This window comes from Saccoglossus kowalevskii, chromosome 5, assembly GCF_978046115.1.
Source record: "Saccoglossus kowalevskii chromosome 5, keSacKowa6.1, whole genome shotgun sequence".
Taxonomy (NCBI): Eukaryota; Metazoa; Hemichordata; class Enteropneusta; family Harrimaniidae; genus Saccoglossus; species Saccoglossus kowalevskii.
This window is the reverse complement of record NC_140645.1, coordinates 16,852,215-16,866,518: the sequence shown is the minus strand read 5'-3', so window position 1 is coordinate 16,866,518 and position 14,304 is coordinate 16,852,215. Positions and strand designations below refer to the sequence as shown.

At 36.0% G+C, this 14,304-nt stretch overlaps 2 protein-coding genes across 2 annotated transcripts in view; one reads left to right on the top strand and one right to left on the bottom strand.

The window, feature by feature from the left end:
* Window positions 1-14,304, bottom strand: part of LOC102800479 (uncharacterized) — a 31,068-nt gene that overhangs the window by 15,828 nt on the left and 936 nt on the right. The gene's annotated exons all lie outside the window — the stretch shown is intronic.
* Window positions 7,632-13,889, top strand: LOC100373671 (uncharacterized). The gene is made up of 11 exons (XM_006818474.3): window positions 7,632-7,678; window positions 10,750-10,847; window positions 11,002-11,127; window positions 11,239-11,439; window positions 11,523-11,822; window positions 11,952-12,079; window positions 12,192-12,339; window positions 12,700-12,765; window positions 12,931-12,984; window positions 13,202-13,376; window positions 13,677-13,889. Exons 1-10 carry the CDS (start codon window positions 7,632-7,634, stop codon window positions 13,345-13,347), a joined length of 1,314 nt encoding a protein of 437 aa, XP_006818537.3. The 3' UTR covers window positions 13,348-13,376; window positions 13,677-13,889.

The following is a 14,304-nucleotide window of genomic DNA, read 5'->3' as shown; positions in this document are numbered from 1 at the left end:
AAATACAAACAACGTGGCACAAAAAGCACGGCTGAGACCCCCTCAGTTGCCGTATACGTCCGATTGCATTGAAATCTATACCATTATTTTTAATTTGCTGATCAATTTTGAAACAAAAGTTTGATTTGCTCTTCAATGTCCGAAGAAAACGAACACATATTAAGCTTTAGCATAGACACGTCACTTTGTTTTGACTCTAAACCAGATTTACATAACACAAGAGTTTCAATTAGGGGAGCTCGAATTGGGACATGTTGTAAAAGATTTGCGTATGGGTTCGCCAGGAATTCAAAAAGAACAAATAAATACAAGACGATTTAAAATAATCCTGTTTTGTGTTTATTATTTTGAAAACAATAAACCTTTATTATGTTTTTTTTTTCTATTTTAATAGCCCTTAACACCGTACGTGCGTTTAGCTCCCCCCCCCCGCCTCCCCGCTTCTTTTTTTATCATCACAACTGCATTTCCCCGTTCGTTACCCATGGGTTGACCACGTTGGCAATCCTTCATGGCGGTTAACATTCATCGCTGTTTTTTTATGATGACAATACTTTTGATTTAAAAAATGTGAATGAATCACACGAAAATAAATGGAGATAACAGATTAATTAGGACACACAAAAATTCACTCAGCAAAGTTCGAAAAATGCAATAGGGAATGTGTCGCGAGTCGCATTACATGAACTATTTCATAACGCAACTCTATGGTAGTTTTGTGAATTGACACGCATATAACGCGTGACAGCTAGTCATATATCAATTATAACAATTTATTCTTTTAAGATCTCAAATTTAATCACCTTGATTTTAGATGAAAGTGCTCCGCAGTCAGTTAAAAACTGGCAATGTCGACGCCTTTGTGTCCATTGTGTCAAAAATGGTGTGAATATTTCTAAAATGAGCGAAACTTTTAAATTAGGGGTCAAAAATATTGGCTCGACCGTTGAATTGAAGGTCGAAACGGCGGCGCATAATTACCCGTGCAATGGAAGTATTAACTACGGAAGTGCCCCGGGCAAGCATCGTCACTCTATTCTATTTATAGATATCATGTTACAAATGTTATACAAAAGAAATTCCTCAATTTTTTTACATTCAGTAGTACATTTACAGAGTCTATCTAGATGCTTGAGGTTATTTGTCACAGATTCGCCATTAGATAGTCTGAGTGCACATGCCGTACCAGGTAAGCAGATATTATTCATCGTTTTTACCCTCTGTTGGGATACGTGCACTTGTACTTCGTACATGACTTCGTACAATCAACATTTGACGAGGTATCTTGTCTGAATTATCAAATATTACCATTATCCATCGGACAATTGCAATTATGTATCTGTTTAAAATGTGGAGTGCCTGTCTTAAATCATGATAGGTGACTAGCTAAAGGCCTGCTCCAGACCTCACTACTGTATCATGCGTACCCGTTGTATGCACTGAAGTTTTTTGATTGAGTATTCTGACACGGTTAATACAATCGATGATATATCGCCGACTTTCCTGTTATTATTTTTCCGTTGGTTCAAGCTGGAAGCTTATCAGGTCCGTTTGTTCATGTCTGTCACATGTGTTTGTGAGTGTTTATCTCAACTACCCCTCCCACACACAACCCCACACAAATTGTCAGACGCATAAAGCGTGATACCGTTAATATATGCGATGATATATCGCCGACTTTCCTGTTATTATTTTTATGTTGATTCAAGCTGGACAAGTTGGTTAGGGTTTGTTGGTTGGATTACACCTAAACACCGCCATAATGGACATTCAATGCAATCATCACGTTGATATACCCGGTACTTGTCTTCGGGTGTGTTTAAACCATAGAACAAAGGACGACGAATATTCATACTGTTTAATCATAACATATATATTCTTCGCTCTTCTGTTTAAAGAAAACCCCACTCCAAACTTTAAAACAAAGACCACAGGTTGATATTTAAATGGGCTTAGACATATTACGAAACGACCCCAAAACGAGCCAAACGATCTAAACGATCTAAAAACGAACCACACAAGCCATAAACGAGCCAAACGATCCAACAAACGAGCCAAAATGACATCAACAAGTCGTCAAGCTGTCCAATTACCGCGATATTATAGCGACAGCCATTTTAATGAGCACATCGGCCGATGAGGGCGCTGTTCTCATCAAGCCGCATCAAAATATTTGTATCTTCTGATTTCATTAAGTCAATGAACTTAGTAAAATTAGGTGGATTATAAAAGAAATACGGTAAGTACTTGTCTCTGAAATTTGCAAAAAATGTACAGATTAAAAGAAAATGATATTCATTTTCATTTTGGTTCAAGTCACAGAGAGTACAAACCCTTTAATCTCTTTCCGTTTATCTTCGGTTAGCTTCAATAAGCAAACAATGGGCTGAGTAACGGAATCTTGATAAATAGCTTCTATGTTTAAAGATATTAACTGAAAACATATAATGCTCGGGTATAATTGTAGTTTTGAATTCTCTGTAAGTTTCTAATTTATTCATTGTACATATGTCCCCAACCCATTCACGATGCAAGAAATATTTGAATCGTTCGCAAAAAACATCCATAAATATATTGATATTTTTAACCTCCTGGGCATGCCACGTTTCATCTAAGTTACATAGATATAACAAGTTTTTCACTTCAGCTACCCATGTATTCTTTGAGCTGAACCCTGACTCTTCTATGTTATACAACATATTGTAACATTTGCGTGGATACCTGGAAGATGGCATATTGGCCAATTTCGCCTAGTAATTCACACACCGCTTTGCTGTATAAAAGTAAATGGGATATCTCCCACATTCATCCAAACCACTATTATTCGGAGCTGTGTTTGAAATGCCTAGAAATCGTCTGCATGCATAATACTGTACTCGCTCTAAAGTGTCATATTTCCTAAAACCCCATATCTCTGCCGCGTATGTTATTAATATTGGCAAGACCATTAAATCGAAAATTTTGAAAAAAGTTTTATAGGGCAGAGGATCTATTTGTCTTGTATTTTTTGAGATGGCAATAAATTGGTTTTTTTTTGCTTGTTGGGCCAAAACGTTAGTTGCCGAAGACCACTGCAACCTGCAGGAAAATACAATACCTAGATATTTGTAGTATGACACCACTTCTACGGGTGGTCCCCATAGTACCACTTCTCATTAGATGACCGCCATCATGATTTTTTAAAAGCTATAACCTTTGTCTTTTCTATGTTTACTACTATTTTCCACTTTTCGCAATATAAATTCAGTTTATTAAAAAAACGTTGCAACCGTACTATTGAATCAGAGAACATTGTTACATCATCCGCGAATAATAAGCAAAATAATTCCGTATCATGCGGGGAAAGTCGAGTCCCATGTTGTTCCGTTGTTTCCAGTTCAGTTACCAACTCGTTGATAAAAAAGGAGAATAAAAAGGGGCTCAACATACAGCCTTGGCGAACACCAATTGGGCACTCAAAATAATCTGTAAAACAGTATAATACATACTTGTCAAAATTTTGAACATTTTACCACTTATTCCCCCTTTTAATAAGGTATACCAAAGTCTTTGTCTCTCTACTCTGTCGAAGGCCTTCGAAAAGTCTACAAAGACACAGTAGAATTTATCCCGTTCTTTTGTTTCTGGACAATAGACTGAAGAACAAATACATTGTCAAAAGTGGAATAGCCACGTTTAAATCCCACATGTGCCTCGTCTACCTTTTGAAAGGCCTCCGCCCAGAAATAAAGCCGTTTATTTAAGATGAATGTAAAATTTTTCTCCAAAACATTGAGTAACGAAATCGGCATGTAGTTTCCTGGGTCGTGTGAAGCTCCTTTCGTGTGAATGGGTACAACAATTGTCCTAGCCCAATCATGTGGAAAATTACCAGAGTCAAAGATATTATTAAACATAATGTTTAGGTAAGGGGTTATAATATTTATTGATGCCTTGAAATACTCCCCAATAAGACCTCCGGTCCTGCTGTTTTTCCGTTTTTCCGTTTTTTAAGGAATTTATGCTTTGGCGAATCTCTTCCTCCGTAATAATCCCATTTAAAAGGTCCCAGTCTATTTCCATATTTGTGTCGAGCAGAAAAACATATGCTACATTGATCATATTTTCTATATCCTTTGCTAAAGGGAAATCTTCTACATTTGAACAGGGGAAGAAAGTACTGAAGTATTCAGACCACTGGTCGGATAAAATTGACAAGGTCAATCTAACCCGACCAGTGGAATAATTAATGCGTTTTAGAGAAGACCAAAATGACTTGAAAGTGATACATTCAATATCTGATCTTAGACAATTTATATATTCAGATTTCTTTGTACGGCATTTAATCTTATAACTGTTACGTTTTGCTCGATAGTCTTGCAAGTCAGTGATGTCGTTTGTATTGCGGAATTTTCTCAATGCTTTGTACACCTGTTTTTTTACATCCTCTACAATCCGCGTCAAACCAAGGTGCCTGTGTTTTGGGGGCATAATTGAAAAGTTGGCGACTTTGGGAAATAAATTAGAGGATAATATTACATAATCGACAGTACTGGTTCCATTTGTGGTAATACATGTAAACTCACCGATACAAGCATCATTCCCCACCCTCCCATTTAGAATATGTACATTAAATAAACAGCACATGGACAAAAGTCATCGCCCAAAGTTGTTTACAATATTATATTTTGCAAAGCGGGGAGTATTAAAATACGGTACAGGCATTGAAGTCCCCGCTTGAAATTAATTCCACATCCTCCAAATTGGAAACAATATCTAACAAACTGTTTTCTAATAATTCAATCCCATTATAAGCGTCAATTCTGTCATATATCGTAGCATTTTGTGGTGGAATATACGCATTACAATATAAAATACCTTTTCCATTATTGAATAATTCCTTTTTGAAAAGAAAAAATAAACAATCTGGCAAGTCATTTTTAATATGTTTTACATAATTTACCAAATTCTTTTTGATAAGAGTAATTACCCCACCAGTAAAACGTCCACGTGATTTAATTTTAGGGCGACAATAATTAAAAAACAATAAAACTTGGGAAATTGTCAGAGAGTTGCTCATCGTACTCCGACCAAGTTTCTGATAATGAAATTATATCGTATGACACAATAAACTGAACAAAATCATCTATTGATTATTGTTCTACTGATAATGTATTTCTTTCTTATTTCTGGTATCAGAGTATCCCAGAATTCGCATAATGTCAAGGAATATATATTTAGATTTAGTGAAGCCATATGGTCATTCAACCCCAAAGTCAATCAACCACCCTTCCGTATGAGGGTACTGGTAGTATATTCACTATGATAATGGGCACGACAGATCTAGATAACAATTTGGTATTATGAATGGCAAATAATATTATAAATAAGAACAAAAAATCAACAACAAAAATCCATCTCTGGGTTTAGAAGTTATGCATGGAAAAGCCTGCAAAATTATTATGCAAAGTAAGTAATTAATATGCTTCTGGAATTATCTGAAATTATCAACCCTGTAATTATTATGCAAATTTGACAATTAGTATGATTTAGTGGCACAACAATATTATCAGAACTTGCATTTGTCCCATGCTGTCTGCACAAAATGTCATCCGAATCAATACTTAAAATGAAAATCATGAGACAGGTTCTTGGTTTTAGAGTGGGCATGATGCGAAATTCATATTACACGCATTTAGGCTGACAAGGACAGATGATTTGTTTAACATGTAAATCAGTAAAAATACCTTATTAAAATTAAGACCAACAATTAGTCTTACTGTGGTATCTTAAAGATAAACCAACAAATGAATAAATTTATTGACTAGCAATTTAGTTGTCAAACTTTGTATGTTTGTTGTTGTTATTTATTTATTATTTATAAATTATGTTTGTTTTTTTATAATAATATTTATTTCTAGTAAATATTTATTTATTTACTTATTTATCATTATTTACTATTATTGTTCATCAATATTATGTATGTGTTTATTATTAATCATTGTTTATTCAGATATTTATGTAATATTTATGTTTGGTTTTCTGGACAGCGGCAATCCAGATGATAACAGCGCCCCCATCGGTTGACGTGCTCCTTAAAATGGCTGGCGCAATAATATGGCGGTAATTGGACAGTCTTTGTTTGACGATTTGTTGTGGTCGTTTTGGCTTGTTTTTTGGTCGTTTGGCTCGTTTTTGGGTCGTTTGGCTCGTTTTTGGGTCGTTTGGGTCGTTTTGGGGTCGTTTAGCTCGTTTTGGGGTCGTTTGGCTCGTTTTTGGGTCGTTTCGTAATATGTCTAAGCCCATATTTAAATCCCTGATTTAAATTCCAAAGATTTTAGCACACGTAGCATCAACAATGACGACAAAATAAATGCCATTTAAATCATAATTTATTTATTTGCCACTTAACAACGAACACTCATTTTTACTCACTCGTACGCGTCACTATACGCATAAACAAGTTACGGGCGATTGACAGACAATACTCTCACACAACATTTCTAATTCTGAGTATATATAGTCACCTCGCAGCAATCCGCAACTCTTACGAAAATATGCTGTGTTTTTACGTGTGCTGGGAGCACACGGGACCGACAGTTGATCGTCCTCTCCGATATGACCCCATTCTTCCTACTAGATGTATACAGAGCGAAGATCAAAAATCGAAGATGGTGTATATTTCAAGAAAATAATTCCCAACTGTAAATCCATTTGAGAAGACATTAAATACTTATAAATGCGCGATATTCAACTACGCCATGGTAAACAATTAACAAACTTTGGGGCAACACATTTTTGGAACCACTACACAAAATACAAAACAACTCATCTGCATAATTTTTTTTTCGAAACCTTGTGCACGCTGTAAACTGTCTGAAAACTGGATATACTTGGTATTAACAAGCTTTGTAAATTGCAGACTTGTATTTTCAACGCGTGTGACGTCATTAGCTACAGTTCCTTGACACTGGTCTAAAAATAGTGCGCGGCCAATGACCTGTGGCCTTTGTTCTTCGTTTTAAAGATTATAGTGGGGTTTTCTTTAAACGAAAGAACGTAGAACGAAGACTATATATGTTATGATTAAACGACAGGGATTCTGGCTAAATCGTTAGCGAGTCCGCTTAGCACCAGAGTTTTTGTGGGTTCGACCCCATGGTTGGCTGCCAACGTTAATTTAAAGTGTGAAAATGGTGACAACCTGTCCACTTGCCGGGAGTGGGGAGAATGGCGTCCAGTCGGACTGAGGGGCACAAACTGTCGGTTCTGTGTCCCGGTCTTGTTTGCTCCCGGTGCAAAAGAACACAACATCCTTATCACCGCGGGATGACTATATATAATTAGAAATGTTGTGTGTAAGTGCTGTCTACCCCCCCCCCCCCAAGTAGGGAAACTAACACAATGCCTAACTATTTAAAGCAGTGTGTAGTATATTATTGTATTGCAATCCCTTTATAAACCTTTTCCTAGCAGTGTATTCCATGTAAGAATCCCAGCGCGTGATACCGTGATCACATCGTCAGTGCATGTACGGTAGTTCAGTGGATTGACACTCAGATAACACGTGAATTTGATGCACGCGTAAATTAAATGCAAAAAAAATGACCGTATTCTATATTTAGAAACTAGATCTCGTGACCACTACCTGAATGAACAATTCCACACAGCAGATGCAAAGAGGGCGACATCGCACTAGGTAAGTTTGTATGTTTGAGTTTGTTTATCTCATAACCTAACCATACCGCATTTCTATCATTCGAGCATCTCTAATCAAATGAATAATAATGTGCAATAATCGGTGTAAAATTGGTAACAACCGCCAAAGCAACATTTGCAAATTTTACCATGTTTCGGGTTCGTACTCCTGTTTCTGTTCAATAACAGCTCATTTATTATCATGACTTTTTCTCACGTGAGTTTATCATAATTACCATAACAAAAGCTGCTCAGATAAAGACATGATTCATGCGGCAAATATGTTTTGCATAAACAGAGTTTATTAAATACAAACTATTTGCAATCCCGAGGGTTGGCTAGAATAGTTTGATCAGTAGATATAGTACAGTGTCTATCTGTATATTTTTATAGTGCTTTAATGGGTCAACATTTTTTTTTCTCTGTGTTTGCAAGCTTGCAATTTTGTTAACATATCATTCAGTCACTTTGCTAAGCGCATGCGTTTTCTGCGCCGGTGCGCCATAAAATCACAACGCCAAGATAAACACAGCACACACGCGTGAGGTTAGATCACGGTTACTTTAAAACATTTATTTAAACATTGATTTTAACTGTATTCCTAATGACAGTCCTCAGACGTTTTACAACTAAATACACGTTAAACAGTCCAATAAGACTGGCCGGGCTTCTACCTTCGACGTAACTATATCTGAAATTACGTCGAATTTCACATTTTGTTTCATTTGTGTCCAGTATTGAGTTGTCATTCTGAGTCGGTATTTTGAGTTGGTAGAAGGTATTTTTCTATTGCTGATACCATCGGACTGCATTGTAAACTGACCACACGTGTATTTATATGCAAAGTGAACTTTACACAGTTGCATTTATATGCTAAGTGTAATTGCAACTGATAACTGTGACATATTTTGTAAACCGACATTGTCCTAGCTACATAACCTTGGCATATTTTGTAAGCCGACATTGTCCTAGCTACATGATAAGCATGACATATTATGTAAACCGGCATTGTCCTAGCTACATAAGCATGGCATATTGTGTAAACCGACATTGCCCTAGCTACATAACCTTGACATATTTTGTAAGCCAACATTGTCCTAGCTACTTGATAAGCATGGCATATTGTGTAAACCGACATTGTCCTAGCTACATAAGCATGGCATATTGTGTAAACCGGCATTGTCCTAGCTACATAACCTTGGCATATTTTGTAAACCGACATTGTCCTAGCTACATAAGCATGGCATATTGTGTAAACCGGCATTGTCCTAGCAACATAACCTTGGCATATTTTGTAAACCGACATTGTCCTAGCTACATAAGCATGGCATATTGTGTAAACCGGCATTGTCCTAGCTACATAACCTTGACATATTTTGTGAACCGACATTGTCCTAGCTACATTACCTTGGCATATTTTGTAAACCGACATTGTCCTAGCTACATAAGCATGGCATATTGTGTAAATCGGCATTGTCCTAGCTACATAACCTTGGCATATTTTGTAAACCGACATTTTCCTAGCTACATAACAATGGCATATTTTGTAAACCGACATTGTCCTAGCTACATAACCGTGGCATATTTTGTAAACCGACATTGTCCTAGCTACATAACCTTTGCATATTTTGTAAACCGACATTGTCCTAGCTACATAACCGTGGCATATGTTATAACCGACATTGTCCTAGCTACATAACCTTGGAATAGTTTGTAAACCGACATTTTCCTAGCTACATAACAATGGCATATTTTGTAAACCGACATTGTCCTAGCTACATAACCTTGGAATATTTTGTAAACCGACATTTTCCTAGCTACATAACAAGGGCATATTTTGTAAACCGACATTGTCCTAGCTACATAACCTTGGCATATTTTGTAAACCGACATTGTCCTAGCTATATAACCTTGGCATATTTTGTAAACCGGCTTTGTCCTAGCTACATAACCTTGGCATATTTTGTAAACCGAAATTGTCCTAGCTACATAACAATGGCATATTTTGTAAACCGACATTTTCCTAGCTACATAACCTTGGCATATTTTGTAAACCGACATTGTCCTAGCTACATAACCGTGGCATATTTTATAACCGACATTGTCCTAGCTACATAACCTTGGAATAGTTTGTAAACCGACATTTTCCTAGCTACATAACAATGGCATATTTTGTAAACCGACATTGTCCTAGCTACATAACCTTGGAATATTTTGTAAACCGACATTTTCCTAGCTACATAACAAGGGCATATTTTGTAAACCGACATTGTCCTAGCTACATAACCTTGGCATATTTTGTAAACCGACATTGTCCTAGCTACATAACCTTGGCATATTTTGTAAACCGACATTGTCCTAGCTACATAACCTTGGCATATTTTGTAAACCGACATTGTCCTAGCTACATAACAATGGCATATTTTGTAAACCGACATTTTCTTAGCTACATAACCTTGGCATATTTTGTAAACCGGCATTGTCCTAGCTACGTAACCTTGGCATATTTTGTAAACCACAAAGGTGCACCAGACCTTAAACATTGTTTAGAACAGAGCAGTTTTAGTCAATGTGCAATGTCGGGAGTTGTTCCTCAATTGTTGAAAACAAACATTGGCAAGAAGGTGTTCTGATTCACAACATCGTCCATAGATGTTTTTGGGGGAAAATTGGTAATAGAAACGTCATGTCAATGGCATGTGTCTTGTCTTGATTTATTCACGAGCAAATAACAACACGTACAATACATCATTTGTGTGTACGTAGATTAACATACGTTAAGCATTGTACACTAGTGGTGTAACATATTTCTCAAGTCACTCATGGTGCAAGTCCGAACCCTCACTTTAAATTGTGTCTCCCGCCCTCGTTCGTGCAATTGACTCAACTCTGTCCAAAACAGTGGGTTTATATCTGTAAACCAACACTTTCCCTTGTTTTGTTCTAATAAGTACTAGGTACAAAACTTGCAAAACAAATATCAGTGTATAATAATAACAACAAAAGATTGCCCACATAAAACAATGGTACAGTACAGTACTTAATTAAACACATAAGTATTCCTCTTTTCAGTAGCGTTGTTATAATGACTAGAATGATGGGACTTGTACTTAAACTACTGTTGCTGTTTTCACTCGTACACTGTCACAAAGCTTCACCTTGCACTCCAGGTAGGCTCTAATTTATGTAATTAAACTCGCTTGCCTCATCGTCATTGTTGCTAGGTGTTACCATGTGTGTTGTTTTACAACAAATCGTGGCTTTTAAAATTACTTGTGTTTCAGGTGACCGAATAATACTTTTGTTTTCTTCTTTTCTGTATAGGATCAAAAAACATTGGCAATAATACTATTCTTATTCCAAGAAATATAGATGCGAATGTACTGTCTGGATTTAACCTACGTATAGGAAGTGGTTCGGCGGAATCCATGTGTGTTGCGCACATGCAAAGTATGAATCAGTTAATCGTGTATTGTTTTTAATTGAATATCCTGCCTGTATATGCCATTCGACGACTTCCACGTATTCCACTCTCAACTCAACTTTGTTTATTTCTACTAGAACACACTGATTATATGGTAAAAATCGCCTGCTCAGGACACCAGCGAGCGACGAACACAGTCAAGTATCAGCTGTCCAAATATGAAGGTCAATTCTACTTGGATGTTTCCAACGTTACACACGAAGATAATGGACGGTTTATATTTTGGTCGAATAACCCCGAAAAAGGATTATTGGCCGATTCAGAAATCTACGTAACAGGTGATTACTAAGTATTGTCCCGTTTTCGGTGTATGTTTTACAAGTGGATGTTTTTGTGAAACTGTTATATTTTGTTCTTTCAGATAATAATTCCCCGACCATTAAAATTTATGGAAGAGACGGTAGGCGTTCTTCATTTCATTATCCAATGACCTCTGAAAACGCAGTTGACATATCCTTCACTAAACTTGAACACAAACTACTATTCACACTTCCTCCGTGCGATGTACATTTTCCAAGAGAAGTCGAGGTCACTCTTTGTGAGGGGATTGTGTCCATACTATTCATGCGTGTGTCATGTTCAACGGCCGGTCAATACCGCTTGATGGAGGCTATTACGCGTGGTAACCATGTATCGACCAACATTACGATGCTGGTTGCAGGTACTGTCATATATATTAGGCTATACACGTATATGCTATTTGTTGATTATAACTGCTTGAATTGGATTTCAGATCATACACTAAGGTAGCAATACTGAAATGACGATTTGTTCTGTTTTATCAATTCAGACACAATCAAAGTTGAAACGTTTATAACGAAGCAACCGAAGGGAGGTTCTAGCGATGGTGAAATAGTCTGCGTTGCATCAAAACAAGTAAACAGATTAGAGTGGTACAATGGAAAGCTTCTCATCAAAGTATACTTAACAGTTATTTGTTTGTTCGTTCGTTCCTTTAAAAAATTGATAGTATTTCTTCATTTATTTCTCAGTTAATAAATTTATTTTATTTTTGTTCAAATGTTGTCAGGAGGGCGGAATTTACTCTCTTCATCGAAGTTATCAAACGCATTTAACGCTTACTGTAAAAAACGTTATGGCTTTCACCAGAGGACCGTTTTCATGCAGAGCAGAAACCCAATGCGACTACTATGTTTCCAAGGAAGTGGTTTTTCAAGGTGTGTAAAATTTACCCTGTATCTTTTCTCGAAATCTAGTTATTACATGATAAAAATTAATCCTGACTAGGAATGTAGGCTAACATTAGATAATCCTAAATCAGTTCAGACTAATCTGTTCAACGATTATATAAAATAAGATGTCAATAGTTAATGTGTTTAATATTTAGTTAGGATAATTATCTTCTTTCAAATAAGTACATTAGATGTTCAAGATGGAAGTTGAATGAGTATATATTTTCAAGCTTAAATATGGCGTGCCGTTTGTTGCACAATAAAACAATGTTACAATATCAATAATAATATTTATAATTATACTGGAATAATATATTGTGTTTTTTTATTTCCTATTTATTTCAGAATTGCAATATAGTACAGATCAGACTACTACAGATACCTTAACTAATACGCGTCAGGAAATTGAGAGTAAGTATATGTTAAATGCCTTCATAACATGTTTATCTATGTAATAATATAAATATATATACACTGTCATACATCCAAACGTTGACGTGATATTATAACCACATTTCGCATTTGTAGATTATTATACTGGCAAATTATTTCAAATACAATTGTGGTTGGTTTCAGGTACAACGAATGTAGATTTTTCATCTACTATTAACAGCATAAATGGAGAGAATGGTACGTACCAAAACATATCAAATCAAATCATGCGTGTTTTAGTTCAGATTAAATTAAATGCATCCACCTTGTTGTAAAAATAAAGATAACTTTTAAAATACACTTTCATATATATATAGATCTAATGTATAGTTTTAGCGCTTGAATAATGTATTATCATGAAATTATCAAACTGTTAATATTGCAAGTGATTGTAAAGTGTTCTAATTTAATACAGATTCGGGGTGTGCTTCAGGCCCATTGGCGCTGTTTAATCCACTCAGTATACTGTCGCTATTAGTTCTTGTTGCGGAAAATGTGTTTATTATACTCATCATTGTCCTCCGAGAGCGAAAGAGAGAAAGAGTGAAGGAGACTAGCTAATAGGAGCAGTGCAAATCCAGTGTAGATAGGTATGTGTGTATTGTACTCCTCAGTAGTTATTCGTAGAGCTAGTGTGCTTCACAGACATATGCAATCATTCAACATGAATACGCGAAACAACGTTCTGGTGATCAACACTCACATCTTAATGCTTTTGTACAAGAATATGTTGTAAACTATGTTTATATATTGATGGCCAGTTAAAAATAACAGACAGACGTCACGTGTTCTTGTTTTTCTAATTGTACCAATACGGTTATAGACGACACACAAATTTTCAAAATAAGTGATATAATATTTCAAACTATTGACATTCTTTCTCTACACAGGAAGTACCTCAGCGATGCGACTGGTCAATGCAACTATTTTGATATTTAACTTTTGAGATGTTTTAAAACTTTATTTGTGTATAAAAACACATACTCCGTGCCTTGTTGAACTTAGTATGGCATATTGGTGCTTGACGTAAACGATTTTTCGAAACATCTTGTTATTTAAAAACAGAGGATTTTGTTATTAAATAAAATAATTAATTGAAATTATGTTATGTTTGTTCACTCGATATTGGTAATTGACAACACAACTTTTGCATTTTCGAAGAGGTGTTATTAAAACGCAGGTATTCTTTATTATCCAACATTTGTGTAGGGTCCAGTTTGATGGTGATTAGAAGCTTTACGTCTCTGCGATTCTACATATAGATTAGTCGGTTCGCCAAACATTGCCTTTACCGGCCGGAAGTGGTTTATTACAGCATGACCCCAAAGTCTACGAACGTAATTAACTCGCATGAATATCGATAATATCTCATTAACCTGTTCAGTTGCCAGGTCATAATATACTCTTTACAGATGTAGGTGAATTTCTAGTGACGTGTCTGTCACATGGGTTACCTCTAGTCAATAATTTTAGTAGTACTGTTTACGTTCTATATAAATGTCACGTGAGAGCATATTA

Coding starts and splice junctions, on each gene's coding strand:
- LOC100373671 (XM_006818474.3), top strand. CDS start 7,632: ATGAACAATTCCACACAGCAGATGCAAAGAGGGCGACATCGCACTAG. Junction 11,128..11,238: donor GTGTGTTGCGCACATGCAAA/GTATGAATCAGT, acceptor TATTTCTACTAG/AACACACTGATTATATGGTA. Junction 11,440..11,522: donor TTCAGAAATCTACGTAACAG/GTGATTACTAAG, acceptor TTGTTCTTTCAG/ATAATAATTCCCCGACCATT.